The sequence below is a fragment of the Lepidochelys kempii genome, chromosome 11, assembly GCF_965140285.1.
Source record: "Lepidochelys kempii isolate rLepKem1 chromosome 11, rLepKem1.hap1, whole genome shotgun sequence".
Lineage (NCBI taxonomy): Eukaryota > Metazoa > Chordata > Testudines > Cheloniidae > Lepidochelys > Lepidochelys kempii.
Window position 1 is genome coordinate 56134544 of NC_136390.1, and position 24426 is coordinate 56158969.

General features: G+C 39.2%; 1 protein-coding gene across 12 annotated transcripts in view; it reads right to left on the reverse strand.

Annotated features, from left to right (window-relative positions):
• The window catches only part of DNAH7 (dynein axonemal heavy chain 7), a 270148-nt gene that overhangs the window by 215458 nt on the left and 30264 nt on the right, over window positions 1-24426 (reverse strand). For 8 of the 12 annotated variants that reach the window (XR_012154342.1, XM_073306229.1, XM_073306230.1 and 5 more), the window contains 7 exons: window positions 18800-18925; window positions 12361-12480; window positions 9270-9453; window positions 7810-7989; window positions 5933-6208; window positions 3123-3250; window positions 2774-2852 (listed from right to left, as the gene is read on the reverse strand). Coding sequence is in view for 11 of the 12 variants with exons in the window: in XM_073306229.1 (XP_073162330.1) it covers window positions 2774-2852; window positions 3123-3250; window positions 5933-6208; window positions 7810-7989; window positions 9270-9453; window positions 12361-12480; window positions 18800-18925 (1093 nt within the window). In the remaining variant the exon portion in view is untranslated. Of the gene's footprint in view, window positions 1-1884; window positions 2066-2773; window positions 2853-3122; window positions 3251-3925; window positions 4015-5932; window positions 6209-7809; window positions 7990-9269; window positions 9454-12360; window positions 12481-16018; window positions 16051-18799; window positions 18926-24426 lie in introns of those variants that run through there. The other 4 variants (XM_073306233.1, XM_073306234.1, XM_073306236.1 and 1 more) reach the window with 4 other exon arrangements.

A 24426-nucleotide genomic window follows, 5' to 3' on the forward strand; every position in this document is an offset into this window, starting at 1 on the left:
CAATGAAATAATATTTAGAAAGGTACAATCTGTCCGGTAAAATGTATACCACCACTATCTTTTAACCAATAGTTTATATCCAGTAGAATATATTAATGACTTCTGGCTCTGGGGAACACTGGTCTTTTCAAAAAATAGCCTATATAAAATTTAAAATAGCATTGTAGCTAAAAGACAAAGGAGTTATCAGGAGGGATTTGATCTCAGTGGAAAATAATAAGCCACACCTGGGAAAACTTAATATGGTGTTTATCTGACATAAAACTGCAGCAATAGAAACTCAATGCTTTAAGATGGCATACATTTCATGTCTTTTAAAGCTTTCTTTTTCACTTGAAAAAGTCTCAGAGTGTTGCCATTGTTCAGCTAGACTTTCAGTGTAAAAACAAAGCATTTAGATTCTGATTCAGCCAAGCATTCATTTGCTTGATTAACTTTAAGTACACACCTATGTCCCACTGACTTTAAGCACCTACATAAGTGCTTTGCTGAATAAGAATGAACTTAAGCACAAGCTTAATTTTAAACATGTGTTTAAGTACTTTGCTGAGTTGGAGCCTGAGTATGCCAGAGTGGCCACTGGGACTTGATCATCAAACTGGTATCTATAATGTGGTGGGATTTTATAGTTATTGAGATGGATGATCACACACAAGCCACACATCTGACACATTTTAAATGACAGCTCAATACACGACTTATAGGCAGAAGTACTTTATATATAAATTACAGGCAGAATGTTTCTGAAAGTTTTCTATGCAGTACCAACTCCTCTCTAAGTTCTAATCAGACATTTGTCTGCTTCCCTGGAAGTTCATGTCTCTGACTAGCTCAGAATATTGGGAATGGGCCCCAGTGTATTTCACCTCTAACAAACTCTCTGAATCCAGCCCAAAAGATTTCACTATTTGATCTCATTATCTGTTATAAGGCCTGTATGGTTAAAATATAACCATGCAAATCATTATTGCTACCACTGTTATATAATTGCAACAAATCTTAAACAAAGTGTAATGCATGGCCAGAAAGAGTTAAACATCTTGTAGGCTAGCTAACCCAAAGCTAACCTTTAAAGACATGTTAGAAATGGTAATTAGGGTCATTCTCTGGCTAGGTAGGCTAGAACTTTGAAATGCAAACCTATATTGTTAGAAGTTATACTAATTGTGTGTATCTTAGATGCTACCCATGTAAACAGACAGTTCCTGTCTGTCACTATAGCTACTAATTCAGAGATCAAAAGGGAATATTAACATTTAGATGAATCTTGGGTGAAATACTGTCATTGTCTATATGTCTCTTTGAAGTTTGTGACAGATTGCCTCATGGATAAATTGTCCTATGTTAATTTGTGTAACAAATTACTGGTGGTGTTTAGAAAACAGAAGGTTACATCAAAAGCCTATTGCTTACCCAGGTCAAGTGGATGCTAGAACACTGTATAAAAAGACCCTTGCACCCTGATCCTTTTTATCTCAGATCTGCTTGAGGTTTCATGCAGAGGAAGCCTAAGCCACAAGGACTGAGATCCCTGTTCTGACTGGACACCCTGAAATATAAACATTGGACTATAACCTATGGACTAATTCTAAAAGAACTCTTTGCAACTACAAAGCTCACCATCTCTCCTATGTATCTGAACCTCAAGAATTGAACTCCTGTCTGTATGTATATTGATCTTTTAACAATACTCTCTCTCTTTTCTTTTTTAATAAATTTTAGTTCAGTTAATAGAAATAGGCTATTAGCATGTATTTGGGTAAGATCTGGAATATTCATTAACCTGGGACGTAATGTGTCCAATCCTTTGGGATTGGTAGAACCTTTTCTTTGATATGATAAAATAAGATTTTCATAAATCTTCATCATATTTGATTTGGGTACCTTTAAAGGAAATGTGTTGTTGGTTTCTGGGCAACCAGGTTGAATAAAGAAGCTGTTTTGTGCTGGCTTGGTAAATCTAAGTATTAAAATATCCACCAACTTTGGGGATTGACTGTCCATTCTTTGCAGTTCACCTTAATTGAGTGACCTCAGCTGGCCCCCACGGGACCCCGGTCATAGCCTGTATGAAAGAAATTATGTTCTCAATCCAGTTTCTAACAGGCATGTTCTCTATAACATATAAATCACTATTGGCACCTACTAGCACTAACTGGGAGGGCATAGGAATCTAACTGTCCACTTACTAATAAAAATGGGGTGTGCAATCTTGATTCTATTGAGTTCAGTGGCAAAACTCCCACTAACTTATAGACTCATAGGTTTTAAAGTCCGAAGGGACCATCACGATCATCTAGTCTGACCTCCTGCAAATTGCAGGCCACAGAACCTTGCCCATCCACTCTTGTAATTGATCCATAACCTCTGACTGACTTACTGTAGTCCTCAAATCATGATTTAAAGACTTCAAGTTACAAAGAATCCACATTTACAGCAGTTTAAACCTGCAAGTGACCCATGCCCCATGCTGCAGAGGAAGGCAAAAAAAAAAAAAAACAACCCCAGCATCTCTGACAATCTGACCTGGGACAAAATTCCTTCCTGACCCCAAATAGGGCCATCAGTTAGACCATGAGCATGTGGGCAAGACCCACCAGCCAGACACATTGAGAAAGAACTTTCTGTAGTAACTCAAAGTTCTCTCCATCTAGTGTCTCATCAGGGCCATACACGAGGCAACTTGGTTAAGCTTACACGGTCATTGTGTATCCAAGATCAGATCAAGATATTGGTAACTATACCTTGCTTGTAGTATATAAGAAATGTATACCTTAAGTTCCATTAACTCCTGTGTATTTGATGGAGTGGTAAGAGCTTTCTCGGCTATCTTCTCAAATTCATCACATAACCTGAAATATATAAAAGAGAGCCAAAGTCTGATATGTGTGTCTATACATGTAATGTGCTTCTCTGCCTAAATATTCACATAAGGGCAAAAAATCATTAGTTTGTTTAAGTAAAGACTGAATGAAAAACTAACTACAAATAACATATCTTAACATCTCTGTGCAGTATAGATTATAGTAAAAATATAGATTAAAGATACTTTTCAAGTGTTTACAAAATTTAGCACTCGAAATAAAATAATGTACATTTACTTATGAAATTTTGAGATTTACCTTAGGTTTATATCTTGATGATCTTTGAACATTTTGGCAACAATTTTTCCAAAAATTGCATCTGCTCGCTTTGCCAAAGCCCTAATCAATTCATCACAGTGCAGCTCAAACATTCCTAGACGAATGTACTAGAACACAAGTGTAAAAATTAACATACTTGACACATGGTATATGAAAGAAACAATAAATTATCCTAAATAGCAGTATTCATAATGCTTTCTTTGTTGATCTGTTACAATCTTACAGTACCAGTTTTTAATTAATGAAGAGTATGTAACATGTGGAGATCTTGACACTCTTTTCAGTAAGAAATTACTAGTCTTTTGCTCATGGTACAGAGAAAAGATTGTTAGCAAGGGATGCCTTCTACCATCAGTTCTAGAGGGCAGTTCCTGTATGCCTCTTCACCAACGTCTTTAGTAGCAATGGTTTTGATTCAATTTAAATTTTGCTCTCATTTACAATAATATAAATCCAGAATAACTCCACTGACTTCACTGGAGTAGTAATGTAAGCAAGAGACGCATCAGGTCCTAAAAGTGTTTGACTGTATACTCAATTCCTACCCACACACTAGTGGTCAAATAAACCTGTGGTGTAATTTCATTAACTTCAATGGAGTTACACTTGGAATTAATTTGGTCCAGGGGTGAGGAAAGGATCACACATTTGTGCACTTCAGTAGGGAGTACTTAAAGAAAGCTATTGTAGAATTATTTCTACCTGAGTTCAAATGTTGCTAGAATTAACTCTCCAAGCCTAATTCTTCAATACCTAAAATTGCCGAATAAGAAGTTACTTACCTGTACAGTAACTGGAGTCCTTTGAGACATGTTGTTCATGTGCACATTCCACTAATGGTGATGTGCTTGAGTTCTGAATCTTTGAGCCAGCATTGTTCATATGGCCACATGCAGCCTGAGAGTCCCTGTAGTCCACATCAAGGGCATATAAGGGCAGTCTGCTAATACCCATACAGTTTCCTCTCCACCACAGAATCCCAGGGATAAAGGACTCCGAGTAGAGGGGGATGGAGGAAAGTGGTGAAATCTGCATATGGACAACACATCTCAAAGAACTGCAGTTACTGTATAGGTAAGAAACTTCCCATTCTCCCTTAGGTGACTGCCCACATACACATTCCATTAATGGTGACTCCACAGCAGTGAAACTGTACAATGCAGGTGGGAGCTCAGCGTTTTTAGAAAAACAAAGACTGCAGCACTACTTTGCCAAACACAACGTCTGACTTGGATGCGTCGGTAAGGACACAGATTCTTGACCACCACTGTCACCACTGATCTCGAGGCGGTATGGACCATGTCAAGGGCCACCTGAAAGCTGGTTTTGTCCACCACAGAGTCATAGAGTTCAAGGCCAGAAGGGACCACTAGATCATCCAGTCTGACCTCCAGTACATCACTGGCCACCAACAGCACCCAGGACCCACATGCTAAACTCAGCAACTGAAATTAAACCAAAGAATTATAGCCCATGTGAGACTAGACTATTATATGCTATGGGGAGAGACCAAGGGGAACCAGGATCAAGGCCCTCACAATGACAGGGAATGATTAAGTGAGATATACCCAGATAATTCTGGCAAGTGACCCACATCAACATCCTGCAGAGGAAGTCATAGAACTCCCAAGGTCACTACCAATCTGACCTAGGCTAGGCAGCAGTTCTGCGGAAAAGGACCTAGGGGTAACAGTGGACGAGAAGCTGGATATGAGTCAGCAGTGTGCCCTTGTTGCCAAGAAGGCCAATGGCATTTTGGGATGTATAAGTAGGGGCATAGCGAGCAGATCGAGGGACGTGATCGTTCCCCTCTATTCGACATTGGTGAGGCCTCATCTGGAGTACTGTGTCCAGTTTTGGGCCCCACACTACAAGAAGGATGTGGATAAATTGGAGAGAGTCCAGCGAAGGGCAACAAAAATGATTAGGGGTCTAGAACACATGACTTATGAGGAGAGGCTGAGGGAGCTGGGATTGTTTAGTCTGCAGAAGAGAAGAATGAGGGGGAATTTGATAGCTGCTTTCAACTACCTGAAAGGGGGTTCCAAAGAGGGTGGCTCTAGACTGTTCTCAATGGTAGCAGATGACAGAACGAGGAGTAATGGTCTCAAGTTGCAGTGGGGGAGGTTTAGATTGGATATTAGGAAAAACTTTTTCACTATGAGGGTGGTGAAACACTGGAATGCGTTCCCTAGGGAGGTGGTAGAATCTCCTTCCTTAGAGGTTTTTAAGGTCAGGCTTGACAAAGCCCTGGCTGGGATGATTTAACTGGGAATTGGTCCTGCTTCGAGCAGGGGGTTGGACTAGATGACCTTCTGGGATCCCTTCCAACCCTGATATTCTATGATTCTATGATTCTATGACCTGGGGGAAAATTCCTTCCCAACCCTACATATAGCAATCAGTTAGCCCTTGAGTATGTAAGCAAGAACCAGTCAGCCGCACACCTCAAAGAGAGAATGCTTGGTGCCACCTCAGAGACCTGGACCACCCTACAAATGATCATCTGTAGCCATGGTCAGCTTATGGTAGCTTATGCTTCAGAGGAAGGAGATTAAAAAAAACCCTCCCAGCATACGCTGGGGGCGGGGGGGAATGCCTTCCTGCTCCCTGACTGAAACACTGAAGCATAAGCTTTAGGAACATAAGACACAAACCAGAAGTGAGCCCCAGGGCTGTTGAGCCCTGCCCCCTGCCATCGCAAGAAAATCCATCATACATTTGCACTCAAATTTGTCCAGTTCTTTCTTTTAACTAATTACTAAATTAACTAAATCAATATAATTTACCTTCCTAGAAGTGTACTGTATTTCCTCACTGAGGTTTTGGTACTTGACAGCTTCTCCTGTTATTTCTTCAAAGTTATGTTCCTCTGACAGGAATCGATCAATATCCTCTTCAGCTTGTTTGTTTATCAAGAAGCTGTACTTATCATACAGTTTGAGATGCTCTATGGGTGCAATGCTTTCTTTGGCAATCTCTTCTTTGATCCTTCTCTTATGCTCATCCAGGATCTCATCGAGGATAATAGGTTTCAAATTAGTGGATTTAGACTTGCTTTCCGGCTTTGGAAAAACACATTGTTTCTGTAACTTGTTTTATTATGTTTATCTCATGAACAATAAAAATTGTACAAAATAATCAATTAAATGTTACATAATCATGTAGCTTTCTAAACTGAATTTAGTTATGTAGGTCTTGTCTAGACAAAAGTGAATTTGTGAAAAACTGGAGTATAAATCCACAGAGCTCCAGCATGCTTCATACTAAATGTCTGTGTGGACTCTGCATACTAAAAGTTCCCTAGTGTGTTCTGACCTACTGCCAAAGGACAGTTAGCGTGCAGCACCACAGCTTACCTTGTACTAACTGTTCGTCTACATGTCCGAAATGTCCGAAAGATATTTCTACTGTATGGCTACTCAAATTTAGCATCAAACTCCTTTCTAGTTTATAAAATGGTAGTTTGAAAAGTCTCACTGGCTATCAAGAATATAGAAATGTATAATTCAGATATTGTTAGAGAATGTCAATATGCTATTTAAAAAAATAGAAGATGTTTACTGCTATTTCAAATTTAATCTGTATTAATTTTATTTTATCTAGAGAGTCACAACATCTTCAGTCTAGATAGTCTTGCTATCAACTGATGAATCGGTGACGTTCAAATTAAACTGACCAACTTCCTGCAAGTCCATAATGAGCTCCCAAGCTTGGAGAAGACTATTTATATTCCTTAAAAAATAATCTTAATTTTATGCTTTTCCAACATTCATTCTAAAAATTAAATGAATTATATTTGGCAGTCAGCCTCTTAATGACCTGATTATCTGTTTGAAAGACATGTTATTCTGTTTTATTTGTTTGTCACCTGATAGCTCATTGAGTAGAAACCTGATTCAGGAAAGTATAATTATTCAGGATAGCACTTTAAACATGTGCTTAACTTTAGGTATATTGATAACAACATTGAAAGCTCTACTGTCTCACTTTCTCCCCAAGTTCCACTATCACAAGTCTCTGGAAACAATCAGAGAGAGGAATGAGGAAGAAGCATCAGAAGGCAACTCCGTTAATCTTTGCCAGGTTATGGATTACATCCTTAAATTGTAAGTAAGATGCAATTTAGAATCAAGCTGAAGAAAACTAATTAAAATAGCTTTTCATGGCTTTGTTTAGTGTTCTTTAGCCTGGGTAGTCTTCCTATTTGGGTTACTATTTTAATTTGCTTCATAATGTGTAGATGATTAAAACAATTTAAACTTAGTGAGTTCCTTAAAAGATATCCTTTAAACTCTATTAGTAATAATCAGTTCACAAGAATTTATATTTAACATGAGACTACCCTTTACATTACCAAAAAATGAAGGCAGTTCTCATAACATTAAGGTCAGAAATGTTTTAAGAAATAAAAACTTATTACCTGTTTTCTACTATATATTTACAAAAATAATTACAGAAATTGGATTTTTAAGAGAATGGTTTAAATATCTTAGATTAATAAGGTTAAAATTGTTTCAGGTGTTCTACAATGCACTAAAAGAGCAATATTATACTACTGTGAAAGATATAAAAGGAGAATTATTAATCAAATTACCTATGATCTAAATCTAGCAACAACAGAGTGAGAAAATAAAAACAAAGTTATAAAATAGTAATTTCTTACCCACTTAGAATACAATTTGGTCTCAACTCTTGGCACAAGATTGATAGCTTTAATCATAACATTATAAATATTCAGAAATATAACTTCATAATCATTAAACTCAGGTTCAAACTTAATACAGTCTTTGTCAAGGATCAGCCTCATGATGAAACCTGAATGCTCATAGGCTCGAACAGATTTCTAACAAAAACAGAATGAAATATATTAGTTACCTCAGCTCATACAGGAAAAATCAAAAAAATATGATTTCAAAACCATGACAGCTTAAGCACTAAAATCCTTAAGGGTGCTAATTGCAAATGGCATGCTTTACATAGGGTAATCGTGATAAAAGTTACATGTAAAATTGCTCTGATCAAATTTATGAAACATTGACATTCATTAAGACGACATTCAACTTGTTATTTTGTCAGTTTGTGGCAGGGATATATACTATGTACTACTCCAAATCAGAACTTTATAAAGTTGGTTATACAAGTCAAGGTTGTAGCAGCTTTACTTTATTAGCACTCACACACGTAACGCCACATGCAAGGTGAGATCCTGCTCCCAGTTGCAGAACATAAATCCATTTACTTTAATAAAGCTACTGCAGGTATACACTGGTGTAATGTAAGCACAATCCACAAAAACTAACCTGAGAGTATTACAGGGATAGTGCTTGCACCACAGAACACTAGACTACTCTTTTTTTCCTGTGGTGGGGCTTCCAAGGAATCCAACCATGGGATCTCTAATACTGTATTAATCCCTGATGAATTCCAGGGGCTTTTCACCACCCCTTCAAATTTGGAACAGCTTTCTCTTTCCTTTTAAAACCCTTCCCTCATCTCTCTGTCAGACTGCCAGCATTTTAATAACATATTATAAATATGTTGAAATCACCATTATGAAAGGATAAATATTTAATTGAAATACAGAGAAAATTATCCATCAGACAACAAATATCACTTAATGAATGAGCAGACGAAATAACAGGAACAAAGGGGAGCTGGATTGGGCACCAATTGTGAAGGAAAAAGAGGATCATTCCAGCTCCACAGCATGCTTCCCTGGGACCCTGCGGATGTTCCTCCGCCAGCATTCTCTGGCAGTGGAGGTCCGTGCAGATTTGAGGGCAAGGCTGGTGCCCGATGGAACAGAGATAGAGAACTACACTCCACAAGGTTTGGATGCACATCAGTGTCTTGCCGTTATAAATCTAATTGACTACAACTACAAATTATATTTTTGATTGATTGGATCCAAAATATGTTAATATTTCCCTTTTCACTTAACAAAAATAAAGGTGCTTTTGCTTTATTTTTCTCAGATATTTTAACAAGATTGTAGCTTGCCATCACAATTTTTATTACTTCTTTTTGATAAATCTTTTCAGAAAAAATAGATTAAACATGGAAAAAGTCATTTTATGTACATGGACTAGCAACACTGCCTTATTAGTATCTAACCCTACTTACTGGAGGCTGTACAATTAAATCCGTAAAGTCCTGCATTGAAAGTAAGGCTAAGTTTTGCAGTTGTCGAGTCATTAAAGTAGCAGCACAGTCGAAGAAAGATTCTAATTTGGCACTGCTGGCATTAGTGGGCACCTGCTTCCTTTTATTACCTTGGTAATAGATATTTTGCACTTCTGGAAACCACCTTGAAAGAACAGAAGAGGGTGTTTTAAGTGATTGGAATGAACAAACTCAGGTTTTTAAATAAATTTTTATATTATATCTCTTTTAATAAGTCATAAGTTAAAAACAAAATAGGTAGGAGACCCTATTCAGCAGTCAGAATAGATAAGTTTAATGTGCCATAGGTTGCACCATTATGTAGTGATAGTACAAATCTTGGACCTTTGGAATATATAATATCTGTTTTTGTGAAATACATTACTTTGTATATTGCCTTTTTCATAAGAGGATCAGTAATGAGCATTGTTTATATTTGCATTGATAGTTTGGGGATTTTTTGTGAAACTATATATATTCTGCATGCTTTATTTAATAGATCAGCACTTTAGGTTAAATTGGGTTACTTTTGAAGTTACAGTAACTTTTAGGAAAGTCTTTATTGAGGGGGCAGAGGGAGGAGAAGGCAAACCAGTAAACCGTTCTGTTGGGTACTTAAAAGATGTTTAACTTGATTCTTAAGTCACAGAAGTTCGGGCATGGGAGTGGCTTGCAAAGAAAGTGAAAAGTTTAGATGGGTGGATTGCCCCATATAAAGACTTTGTAGGGAAACTGCATTCTCACTTTTTTTTTAAAAAGTGATAGTTTGTTTAAAAACTTGGTTTATCCACAGTAGGAGAATTAAACCTTTCGACATGACCCGCTTTGTGTAGTGCCCTCCCAAAATTAATGTAATGCCTACCTTCTTTCTAATCAACAATTGCAACAGTATTCTGTCTCATTAAGACTGTGACAAAACTGCTCTGATTTTATTTTTTCCATATTCACAATCAGTGCCAATAAGACATCATTGAAATGTGAATTCCTCATTTCCATGTCATAACTGATGGCCTGTATACTTAAGTGGGAGAAAGGGTAATGGAATTTATTGGCTAGCTTAACTAGGGTTTCCTCATGTACTTTTTCCCACCATGCAAGAAGCCAGAGTGTAGCTTATTTAACTGCCTCAGTACATTGATATGTATTCATTTGTGACTCCTTTCATATCATGTTAACTGGATTCCAGAAGCTAGTGGAGATTCGAGATTTGGTGAATCTTGCCCATATGCTCAGGGTTTAGCTGATCACCATATTTGGGGTCACGAAGGAATTTTCCTCCAGGGCAGATTGGAAGAGGCCCTGGAGGTTGTTCGCCTTCCTCTGTAGCATGGGGCACGGGTCACTTGCTGGAGGATTCTCTGCTCCTTGAAGTCTTTAAACCACAATTTGAGGACTTCAAAAGCGCAGACATAGGTGAGAGGTTTTTCGCAGGAGTGGGTGGGTGAGATTCTGTGGCCTGCGTTGTGCAGGAGGTCAGACTAGATGATCATAATGGTCCCTTCTGACCTTAATATCTATGAATCTATGAATCTATAAGACACTGTAGTATATCTGAGCAACTATAGGTTAACTTGAGTGGTGTCATATGGCTGAGTGACTTTAACAGGAATGTTTACCTGAAATATTATCTGCTATTATGGAAACAAATTTCAAATATAAAATGTGAGAGAGCTAAGTTTGTTATCTTGTTCTGGTCTTTTATTTCTCAGGCAGAAGAGAACAGAAGTGTTGCAGAGGAAGAAATAGTCCCTGGAAGAAATAGTTTCTTGTGTCACTCATGAGTGACGTCAGTAGGTATTAATAAAGAGAATTGACAGAGATCCAAAGGGTAAGTAATGAAAGAACAAATTCAACATTGTCTTCAGAGACAGTGCCACTAATGCTACAGTAAATTAATCTGAGTTATAGACCTATATTTTTATTTGAATCCACTCAAGAGTAACATGGTTAGGGCCTGATTCTTCTGCCAAAAAATCAATGGGGAAACTCGCTTTGAGCTCAGTGAGAGCAGGAGTTGGCCTTATTGTATAGAAACTTTTAAATGCAAACTACACATTTTTAACTTAAATTGTCATAACTTATTTACTAGGCAGTGAAAATAGATATACTTTTTCCTTTACTAATCTTACTGTTCTTCAACATTCAAAACTGACTTCAGTAGGAAGCTACAAGCATAGAACAAAGACAGGATTGGGCCCACTGAAGTGTCTTGCAAGAATAATATTGCCAAACTGCTCAACAAAACTTAAATAGCAAATCAAAGGAAGCAAAATACTAAAAAGTAGGTCTTCATTAAATTAAAATTGCTAAACAATAAATTATACTCATTTTGACCGTGACCCTTTAATGGGGCTCCACAGCGGGTCTGTGCTAATGAATTCCACTGCAAGATTAGGGCCTTTTATAGCAGGGGTTCTAGATATGAAACTAAAGGCTCTGGAACTATGCTTTTTCATCTATACTCAAGCAGTATAAGGAAGGCTGCTTCTGGAGATCTGTGATTTAGATCTGTAGTACTGGAATAATATGGGGCTAATGTGAATTAGTATTATTCCATACAACCTTCAGAGCCTATCAATAACAATGTCTTTATGACAACAAACCAAAAACACAGGCATTTTAAATGGATCCTGTAATCGGTATGTTAAAAGCTTACAGTCTTCACAGAATGACAACCAAAATAAGCGAGCAAACTTCAAACTTCAAGTACAGTTTCCCATTGTTGTCTAAAATCCAGAGTAAGCATTACTGCATAAATCAGTACAATATACTTAGCATTTATACATCTCTTTTCATCCATAAATCTCAAAGCATTTTGCAAAGGAGAATAAGCATCATTATCCCTGGTTTATACCACAGGAAATGAAAACAGAACAACAATTTACATTGATACATTTTAATTGTACATATTAGAGAATAAGATGCCACTTTTTCTCCTTCCCCCCAAAAAATAAAAAGGCAAACCAATAAAATAACCTTCCAAAGATATATAGAGCAGAAGTTAAAGATTTCTCTCTGTGCAACATAAACATAAAGATATATTTGATCATACTTTTTAAGCAGAACCTCTTTGGCAGATTCCATGTGCTTCAGGGCAATATTCTGGAAGAATGAGAGTTCCATTGCTTCCTGACGATTGTGAAATGTTTCTTTATCAACTAAGCGTAAATTTCTGTAAGACAGTCATAAAATGAATATTTTAAGTATATATACTTTTCACTTTGTATTTCTCTCTCTGAGTTATTGTTTGTAAAAGAAAAATTACCAAATGACATTGTTAAAAATTATAACTAGGACTATACCAAATTCACGGTCCATTTTGGTCAATTTCATGGTCATAGGATTTTTAAAATCATAAATTTCATTATTTCAGCTATTTAAATATAAAATTTCATGGTGTTGTAATTGTAGGGGTCCTGACCCAAAAAGGAGTTGTGTGTAGGGGGGAGGTCACAAGATTATTGTAGGCGGGGTTGCAGTCAATGTTCCCTCTAATTTTTTACATCCACGTGCAGAATGAATTTTGTTATGTGCACCAATATGGAGAGTGAGGGCTCTCCCTGCCCACCCCCTACTTGTCTCCCCTCCAGGTCCCTGTGGCTGCGCACCCCTTTATAGCCTGCTGCTATAGAAGAAACCTAGGTTGCAGTACTGCTGCACTTACTTCTGCGCTGTTGCTGAAGTGCTGCATTCAGAACTGGGCAGCTGGAGAGCGGCGGCTGCTGGCTGGGATCCCAGCTCTGATGGCAGCACCCTGCCAACAGCAGCACAGAAGTAAGGGTGGCAATACCGTACCATGCCACCCTTACGTCTGCGCTGCTGCCTTCAGAGCTGGAGAGTGGTGGCTGCTGACTGAGGGCCCAGTTCTGCAGGCAGCAGCACAGAATTAAGGGTGGCAATACCGTACCATACCATCCCATGTTGGCGCCCAGCCAACAGACTGCCATTTCTGAAGGCAGCGCAGAAGTCAGGGTGGCAATACTATGACCCCCCCCTCAATAACCTTGCAACCCCTTTGCAACTCCCTTTTGGGTCAGGATCCCCAATTTGAGAAACGCTGGTCTCCCCAGTGAAATCTGTATAGTACAGGATAAAAGCACATGAAAGACCAGATTTCACAGTCCGTGACATGTTTTTCATGGCCGGGAATTTGGTAGGGCCCTAATTATAACCTACTTCTTAAGTTTGATTTTAAAATTATTTCACATCCATGATTTTAATTAAAATAGCAAGTTGCTATAAGATATTTGCTACTATTATTCTAGGAAAACAAAATATAAATTTAAAATAAATATTGCAATATTGACTACAAGTTTTGCACATGCTTCATATGTGCAATGAGATGGCCAGGGTTTCAGAGAACTTTAAATATGATATTAAGTTGAAGATAATGGAACTACTCACATGAGTAAAGTTAAGCATATGAATAAATGTTTGAAGAATTGGGGCCCATGTGCAGGTCACCAATTCTATTTACATTCAGGAAAAATACCCTGTGTGTGCTTTAAATGATTCCCTTCTAGTAAAATTCAACTCAAGAAGCTTCACAAATATACAAAACCACAAATATAAGACAGAAATAACATTTTAGTAAATTTAGTAATGTGAGTCAGCTAGCAAAATTCTTTTTAACATTTGTAAGGTATTTAAAGCCAAATAAATTGGGTACTTGTCTGATAGTTAGCAGATGTAAAAACAAATGTGTAACCTACTACTGCAATTGCTTTCTAGTTGGCAAGCCACTGTGGATGCAGTGTTGATTCAATCCTCTGGTGTCAGTCAAAAAGAGCAGGATCAAGAAATTTTGTCTACTCTAAGAAGCAAAAAGGAAACTCTGGACCAATTAACTGACTGAGCAGAAATAATAAGGTGAATGAGGAAGAGGGTTGAGCAAAAAGGGGAAAAATACCTGCAAGTGCCCTGCTGAGCAAGATAATAACCCTTTCCTACTTGGAAACAATTCTAGTGCAGACTGACTGACTGACTGAAGTACTCCTATCCAAATGCCACATCAACTAGTGTGGTCAGGCTCACATGGAGGTGCTTGGTGAAAAGGTGGACAGAGCTCCATGTGACTACCCTGCAAAAGTCCATCCATTTTCAAACAGAGGGCTGGACCAAGAGAAGCTTGTATGAGGACCTCCCACAATTTAGGAAAAAAGATAATTCCACTTCCTCCTGCTGTATGGAAGAGGTCTTAAGGGACTGAGTAATATGGGAGAAGGTACAAGCGTAATTGTCTGAGAAAACATGCCCGGGGCATCTGCAGAAGGAGTGGGAGGACAAATTGAGAGGCAGGGGTGATAGGCAAAGGTAAGGGACCCAAATGTCATGTCCCCTCTTCAAGGGGTCTGGTATTAGGTGTATGTGATAATTGCCTTCAGTTGCAACGAGCTCCCTAGAGGCTACAGAAGAAGGAATGGGGAAAAGAGGAAGCCATTGAGAGGAGGATCAATTTAAGAAGTTCCTTGTAGGGGACAGAGGTTCCCTGACACTTGAGCAGAGAAACTGTGTATACTCTATTGACTGAGGTAATGACCTACGGTATAAGGAGCTCTTCTTCTCATACAGAGAACAGGGAGTCACTGAAAGGTGGACCTGAAAGGAGTCTCCCAACTCCACTCCTTCCCCATTACTGATTATCTGACTGTCCTGTCCAAAAATGGGCAGAGCAGAGGTGCTCCAAAGCAAGGTGAGGATGCCTGGTTGGAGTCTACTCCTAGTGGCAAATAAGCTGGGTGTAGAGAACCACAGAGCTACTGCTTAAATGGGTATTGCAGGTACACTAGCCATGAGATGGGTGAGAAGAGGGAAACCAAAAACTTGAAGGCTTGATCTCCAATCATATTACAACAAATACTAAGATCATTTTTCTATAGAAAATGTATTTGGTATAAGGACAGAGAAAGATGGGATACAAAAAAACTGGAGATTTGATATGCATATCAGATAATCTCCATTTACATGGTAAGAACAGGCATGTTGGGGCCTGATTCTGCATTCACTGAACAGTCAATACTCCAACAAACTTACAGAAGAGTTTTGGGTGCAAAAAACTGCTTTCAAAATCTAGTCATAACTGACCCAGTTACATATGGTTCAATTTGTTGTGTACATAGAAGCTTAATCATGTTCCACTGCTAGGCTAAAGCTATTGAAGAAATTACCTTATCACCCTAAATAAGTATCTCCAACACCCAGTTGGGGACTGGTCCCCCTCCCACTGAAGTCAGTGGGAGTTTTTGATCAGGACCAGAGTTCCCAGTCACTGAGGCCTAATGTTTCCAAAGAGGAGACCCACTGCCAAAGCCAGGGAGCGATTTAATGAAGGAGAGATCCTTGCTGGTGATGATCAAAGCAGTGGGGAAAAAAACCACCACAAACAACAAAAAACTGGACATGTCCATATCAAAGATGCCTCGGAGAAATCCAGAACCCAGACAGGCGCACTCTGTATCCCCTTCTTCAACAGAACCCAAAACTACTGGGAGGGCTGCCTCAAACTGCTTCTGATGGAGGCAGCTCTAAAGACCTATTTGACTGAGACTGGAACTGTCAAAATCAAGAGGCACCTCAACTTTGAATACCCACTCAATGAACATGGCTGTATGCATGGCAAAAGTAGTGTCAAATGCCCAGGCCAAAGAGTCACATGAAGATTGATGTTGAAAGCTGATTCACTGCTAAATCCTGCAGATTTAAGAACCCACCTCTGCAACAGCTTCTCTACATCAAAACGTTTCCTTTCCTGTTTGGAGAAAAGAGACATAATGCCAACTGGTCCTCCAACACATACTCCCACTTGACAGTGAGGAAGGTGGTGAGGCCTGGTGCCAGTTGTGTCTTCTTCCAGCAGTGTCGCAGTGATGAGTCCATGCAGTATGATGATGGAAAGAGGGTTGAACAGCTCTAAATGATTTTGCTTACTAGAAGCTTCCAAGAGCATGTGACAAGGGAACATATATCACAACAGTTATCTATACAGAAAATTCTCAAAGCAGAACATCAATTTCACAAGCCCAAGATAAAGATTCTAAATTCTGCACCCTATTTGCCCGAGTATATGAAATTTAGTAGACAAGTGAAGAATATTTGACAGAAATAGTTTACTACCCCTTGTTTAGTTCCTACAATTGAACAAAAATGTCTATTTAATTAAATTAATCAGTTTTAGTATCTTAAAAAAGGTGCATTTTATTTTACGAAAAAGGAATCTTACTAGAATAGCTTGCATTTCTGATTATTACAGAATCTGATTAACTATCAAATGCTGCTTACTGGGTAGCTGAAGAACTCCCTGTCACAGAAATTGGGACAGTCCCCACTAGCCATATCTGTAGATTTAGAGGACAACCCTAAATTTGACAAAGAAAACCTTATAAAAGTTTTTTTTCCATTGTCTTTTTCTTGCCTGTAAAAATATACATTTTAAAATTAATTGGATTTCAAATCTGAAAATTTTCACTTGGAAGTTGATTCAATTGAAGATTCAAATTAATGTCACTGTTATTGGAAGGTCCTGAATCATCAGAAACAGAAATAATATCCTGCTCAACCACAACTTTCAAAACTTTTAAAGATCATTCCCTCTGACAATATAAAGTTACTTCAGGACTCTTGCCGTCAAAATGAGGAATTAGCTAACCAGAATCAGCTATATTAATCAAGTAAGAGGATTCTTCTTTGCTTTCGTACCTCCTACACAATGAGAATATTTTCAGCTGTTAATCTCTTAGTTCTCTTAATTCTTAAAATTGAGGTTCTGCTATACATATGCACTTTGTCCCCACATATCACAGTTCCCAGCAAACCTAATCAGCAAGGTATAATATGTGAACTAAGGCAGTGATTTTCAAGGAACCCAAGGGAGTTAGAGTGATCTGCCCTCACATTACTAATGTGACTCATGAGAACATCAGAGACTGATATGACAGAAAACATTTTTGTACGTTCAACATGAATCTGTGGGACTGCCATACTTGCATAATTCTCTCAATAGCTCACGTGGTACTCCTTCAACTGTTGCTTATATCCCACAAGAATGGGAATATATGAATTCCTCTGATCTTAGCCCTTCTGATCTGATCTGATCTGATTTAACACTGTTGAAAGCCTGAAAGATAACATTCTGAACTATGTCTTGTGACGGGGCAAGGCCAGATGGCTATAAAAAAGTTGTGGGAGAGAGATATATTAACTCCAGGCTAAACAAATCCCTGGTACCAGGTTAAGTGAAATGGAAGCTGCTCCAGGTCAATTAAGACACCTGGGGCCAATTAAGAACTTTCCAGAAGGCAGGGAGAATGCTAGGTTGATTGGGACACCTGAAGCCAATCAGGGGCTGGCTGAAACTAGTTAAAAGCCTCCCAGTTAGTCAGGTGGGTGTGCATGTCAGGAGCTGTGGGAGGAAGTTGTGCTGTTGGAGAGACTGAGCAGTACACACCATATCAGGCACAAGGAAGGAGGCCCTGAGGTAAGGGTGAAGTGGAGCTTGAGGAAGTGAGGGCTGCTTTAGGGGAAGTAGCCCAGGGAATTGTACATGTCATGTTTCTAAAAGGTCAGCTACCATAGCTGATACTATTAGGGTCCCTGGGCTGGAGCCTGGAGTAGAGGGTGGGCCTGGGCTCCCCCCCACACCTTTGCCCCCTGATTAATCACTGAGACTGGGAGACAATAGAGACTGTGCAAAGAAGGATAACTTCTCCTCACCTCCCTTGCTGGCTTATGATGAAAATGGCTCAGTAGACTGTGACCCTTGTGAGAACGGTTATGTGGAGGGTCACAGTGAGCCTCTGAAGCTAGCAAAATTTGCCAGGAAATGTGGGACCCATGGAGGCAAGGACAGAGTTTTGTCACAGTATCCATTGGTAGCAAAATATTCTGAGAGTCCTGCATAAAAGGATGTCAAGGCAGCCATCAGTTAAATATTATAAATTTGTGGGGCTAGATGGCTGAGATCATAGACACTTTTTTCCATTCTGGAATAAGCCTTTTTGCATGCTCCTTTTCTGAGTAATCTAACTTTTTTTTTTAAAGACTATTAAACATTTTTCTAATGCTGAGTTTTTGCCCTTCACTATAGACTCAGTGGCAGTCCTTCTGGTCTCCTATTTGGTCACAATGATGGAAGCAGAAAAGTAACAAAAATATGTTTGGAATGTCTGACTGGTTCTAGGACATTCTTCATTAACCAACTTTCAGATTTAGCAGAAGTAAATCAAAACAGGTTCCATTTCTCCAACAGAAAACATGTAAGTCAGTGCAACTTCAAAACAAAAGGAGGCAATGGTCTGCCCATGACATGGGTATATAACCATCTCCCTCATTTTCAGTCCCAACCCACGTACTGTATCAGGAATGTGGCCAGCTATATAGAGTCAACAATCACTTGGAAGTGTTCCATAGTAGCCTTAAATCCTATGATGACACAATAAGTAGGTTTTGCACATTTTGTGTCAGAAAAGCTTGAAATCTACAGGGCCCACACTTACTTAAAAGAAGTCTCCCATAAGTCCAGAACAGCCAGCATTGTGGGGTTCATTGCATACAAATTTTCCTTTATGTAACTGCAGGCTGATAAGAAAGATTTGTTCCAGAATTTTGGCACAACTTCCATTCTAAACAAAACAGTAAAATAAAGTCTCCAATTAGTCATGCTAAGAATCCAAAAAATATGTATATTTTCCTTAATAGTTATAATTGTGTTGCATGCCACTGAGATTTACAATTTTGGAAATAAAACAATTTCCTCTTTCACTCTTCAGAAATTAAAAATATTGTCCTAGAATATTGGGGTGTACATATAAAATTAAATATTGAGATATAAGTTTATGCTAAAACTTAAGCAGAGATATGCAACTTATTCATGGTCCCTTAGAGTTCATCAAACTAATTAGATTACATGCATGCTGCTTATACAGGTAATTAACCAATAATTTTTCTAAATGATCTTGAATATGTAATAGGTAAGGCTGGATGTCTGTCACAACCATGATTTCTGTCACAAAACCCATGAATTCTAAGGTCTTTTAATAAAAAGTCATTGCCTTTTTCACCTCAGTCTGCCTGCTACTGAGTACAATTTTCATGCATTTTTACATATTTGGCACTTTGTGGTATCCTGCTAACTTTACATACTTTAAAAACTGTTAATCACAGTTATGTAACACTTTCTAATGGAAAATAGATTTAATAGTTAAAATATTTTGTGCCATGACTTTTTAAAAAACTAAAATTGTAACAAACATTTTTTATTGTGACAGAGATTAACATTTCTCGCCTGTAACCAGAGTTCTTTGAGGTGCACTCTGCATGTTCACATTCGTGGGATGTGCTGAAGGTGCGGCTCTGACTGTGGAATCTTTTGATAGCAGTGCCTGCTGGAGCACTTTTGCACCCCCTCCCTGCCTCTCTATTCACTGTTCCTGAATGTTATGAGGGTCAGGGTACAGAAGGGGACATGGTGTTCCAGCCACCTCATTTCCTTCCAACAAGCTCCTCAAATCCAAGTTTGGAATTAGGACTTGGAGAAAGAAGGGAAGATGGTCTGGGAGTGAGAATAGAGAGAGTACCTCTAAAAGAACTTAAGTTACAGGTGAGTAACCTTCATTGCTTCTTCGAGTGGCCTCTGATTATTCTCATTCATGGGATATTTTGACAAGCAGGACTGACCTTGAAGAAAGGTGGGACATAGAGTCCTAATTAAAGAGGGATTGAAATACTGCTCTGCCCAACTGAGCATCTGATCTAGACTCTAGGTCCAACGTATCTATGGATCTCCACATTGCAGCCCTACAAACTTCTGTATGTGGAACATGTCTAAGGCATGTCATTGAGTTCACCATCGTTGTGGTGAAATAAGGATAGGGATGGATGCTAGTGTGTAGGCCCCTTATATGCATAGCCTAAGCCAATTTATAATGCATAAGAGGTGATCACTTAACTTTTTTTATTATTAGCGTAACATGTGAATAGATTAGGAAACTTTCTTAACAATTTAAAAAAAAAAACTCAAGCCCTTTTTGTATCTAAAACTAAATTATGCAATTTTTCACCTGCAGGTGCATGTGGGCTTGGGAAAATTACCAGCAGGTTAATTGACCGATTAATGTGAAATTGGGTTACCAAAGTAGGTAGGAACCTGTTGGTGACATAGCACAACTTTATCTTTTTGGAATACTATAAATCGCAGGTCAGCCATGAGAGGCTGCAGTTCAGTCACTTTTATAGCTGATGTTACAGCTATAGTGAAAGCTGTTTTAATTGAAAGGTGAAATAAAGAGCACTCTCCCACTGGCTCAAAGAGAGACTTCATAAGTTGTGTTAGGACTATGTTAAGATCCAATGCTGGTGAAGGGTTCTGGACTGGTTGGTAGAAGTTCATCAACCCTTTCATAAATCTCTTTACTGTCCCATGTGTGGAAACAGATGGTTTTCTATGAGTGATAAATCGATATGGTTGCTAAATTAACTTTAATCAATGATAGAGACTTGAAAATTTCAGCTGTACCATGTAGTCCAATACAGCCTGAATGAAAGCTGGGGTTGGGACTATATTGTTACTATTTGCCCAGAGGAAAAAAACTCTTCCACTTGAGGCTACACCACGTATGGGTTGAGTCTTTCCTGGGAGTTAATTAAGACGTGTACCTCTAATGAGAAGATTTTTCTAATTCTGCCTGAGCCCTATAGCCCAAGCTAGCAGGCACTAGTAGGATATGAGTAATAATCCATTCCATGCTGTAGAGCCAACAGATGTGGAGTGAATAGAAAGATTGCTAAATTCCTTTGGATAGGTGAAGAAGGTCTGGGAAATACTGTTGCCTCAACTATTCTGGGGCAACCAGAATTACTTTGTCTTATTTTATCTTCCTTATTATCCTCTGGATGAGGGGAAATGGAGGGAAGGGATAAAGAAGACCCTGCCACTGGTTTATGAGGGCTGATTTTGAGATGGATTGGCTGTCTTTTCCTGTTCTCAATCAAAATCTGGGACATTTCATGGTTTTTCTTGGTTGAAAAGCTGTCTACATCTGAATGACTCCATGAGTCTAAGCTCTTGTGTACCACTGATGGTTTTTTAATGACCATCCTAGGCAGCTAGGTGCAGAGCTAGAGCCCTGTGCAGATGCAAAATTTATATCCCCGGATGTGGGTATACATGGCGCTACAGCGCTCTACCGGGAACCGCAGAGGTGAAAGCAGCAGCATGTCAGGCTGCTGCTCACAGAAATCGGTGCCCTACTCCAGCAGGTCCTCCGGCCCCACTCCTGTACTGTGCCCAGCCCCACCCCACTCCCAGCCCTGCCCACTAGGGCGGGCACCAGGGGAGCACCGGCAGCTGTCCCTGGTCACACTACTGTGTGCAAGTGGCTTGCATGCTCCTGGACAGCAGTCCCTTTCACACAGCGGTCTGTGTCTCCTGTCCAGGGGTGTGCAAGCTGGTTGTACACCATAGTGCAACCAGGGACAGCCTAGTGCCCACCCCAGTGGGTGGGGCTGGAAGCAGAGCTGGGGGAAGTACAACTACCTGGAGGAGCTACCAGCATGGGGCACTGGTGCCTGACATGCTGCTGCTTTCACCCCTGCAGTTCCTGGTAGAGCCCTGTAGCTCTGTGGATATCCGGTTTATATCCATGGATATAAATCTTTATCCATGCAGGGCTCTATCTAGAGCTACAGCGAAGATCTTGTACTCACTGCACCATTCCTACCGAGCCACTGCCTCCCACAGCTCCAGGGAGTAAGCTCCAACCTATTTTTTACATAACTTACTGCTACCATGTCATGACAAGGTCTCATACCAAAAGCTCTTAAGAAAAGTAAGCAGCCATTGGGTAAGAGGGAAGGTCCTCTCATGGATCAATAACTGGTTAAAAGATAGGAAACAAAGGGTAAGTATAAATGGTCAGTTTTCAGAATGGAGAGAAGTAAATAGTGGTGTCCCCCAAAGGTCTGTACAGGGACCAGTACTATTCAACATATTCATAAATGATCTGGAAAAGGGGGTAAATAGTGAGGTGACAAAATTGGCAGATGATACAAAATTACTCAAGATAGTTAAGTCCAAAGCTGACTAAAGAATTACAAAGGGATCTCACAAAACTGGGGAACTAGGCAACAAAATGACAGATGAAATTCAATGTTGGTAAGTGCAAAGCAATGAACAGTGGAAAACATAATCCAAACTATACGTACAAAATGATGGGATCTAAATTAGTTTTTAGCACTCAAGAAAGAGATCTTGGTGTCACTGTGGATAGTTCTCTGAAAACATCCACCCAATGTGCAGCGGCAGTCAAAACCTAACAGAATGTCAGGAACCATAAGGAAAGGGATAGATAATAAGACAGAATATATCATAATGCAATTATATAAATCCATGGTTTTCCCACGCTTTGAATATTGAATGGAGTTCTGGTCACCTTATTTAAAAAAAGAAGATACATTAGAATTGGAAAAAGTGCAGAGAAAGGCAACAAAAATGATGAGGGATATGGACCAGCTTCCATATGAGGAAAGATTAAAAAAGATTGGGACTATTCAGCTTGGAAAAGAGATGACCAGGCAGGGGATATGATAGATGTCCATCATGAATGGTGTGGAGAAAATAAGTGTTATATACCCTTCTCATAACACACGGACCAAGGGTCACCCAATTAAATTAATATGCAACAGATTTAAAACAAACATAAGGAAGTACTGTGGAACTCATTGCTGGGTGATGCTGTGAAAGCCAAAAGCATAAATGTGTTCAAAAACAAATTAGATCAGTTTATGGAGGATAGGTCCATCAGTGGCTATTAGCCAAGATGGTCAGGGACCATGCTTTGGGTTTCTCTAAACCTCAGACTGCCAGAAGCCAAGACTGAATGACGGGATGGATCACTCTAGATAGAACCCTGCATGGATCACTTGATAATTGCCCTGTCTCTGAAGCATCTGGCACCAGCCACTGTCAGAAGACAGGATACCAGGCCCATTGGTCTAACCTAGTACAGCCAGTCTTATGTTGTCCTTGACTAGCTGAACCACCTTGTGATGAAGATGAAGTAAAAAAGATTTGGAAACCCATCGTATTGCTGTCAGTTCTGCTAGCATACTGCTGTTTGTTTGCTTTTCCTGGGAATTCCAATGGCCATGAACTGTCCATTCATTGACGTGTGCTCCTCATCCCACACTGGATGTTTCTGAGGTTACTGATGGAACTGGAGGGTTGAAAGGCACCCCCATTAAGAATATTGTGACTGAGTCTCCCATGATTGATTGAGACAATTGCAAATTCTTTGGTATGGTCTTTGTTAGAGATGCTGGCTAAATTCATTTAGTAATTATTTGCCAACCACTGTTTGAGATCTCATTTTGAACTGGGTGTAAGTTGTTGCATATACAGCTGAGGCTATTAAGCCCATTAATTTAAGAAAGAATATGGCTCTCTGACATGGTGGTTGGTGTAGTAAAGCTATGGCTAACTGAATCTTTAAAAACCTATTCCGGAAGAAGTGCTCTCCCTACTTGACAGTCCAGATCTTTTGAGTGAGTAGCAGGAGCAACTGCTCCAAATTTAGCCTAAGTCCCAACTTCTCAACGAGATAACCTTAGGATACATGGTTCTGGATAGATTTTCTTCTGGCAATGGTTTTAACTGTCATCTAAATATGGGTATCCATGGATCTATTGTCTCTGTAAATGTGCTACCACATCTGAGAGCATTTTGTAAAACTTCTGGAGCCAGCAGAAAGACCAAACTGAAGGACCCTGAATGGGAAATCATCTTCCCTACTAGAAAACAAAGACTGAGTCTGATTGAAATATGCATCATTCATATCAAAAGCTGCAAACCAATTCTGTGCTGAAAGGGAAGGTATTATAAATGCTAGGGTCAGCATATGTAAGTGAACTTTCTGACAAAAGAATGTTTTCTCAATTCTAATATAGGTCAAAAACCTCCATCCCTTTTCAGGATTAGGAATTATCTTTATTAAACTCCTTTTCCTCTGAATTCCCTTGGCACCTCATCTATGGTCACTGTTGTCAAACCAGACAGAACCTCTGATCTTAGTAGAGTTACGAGAAGGGTCCCTGAATAGGGATGAGATAGGGGGTGCTTAAGAGGAGA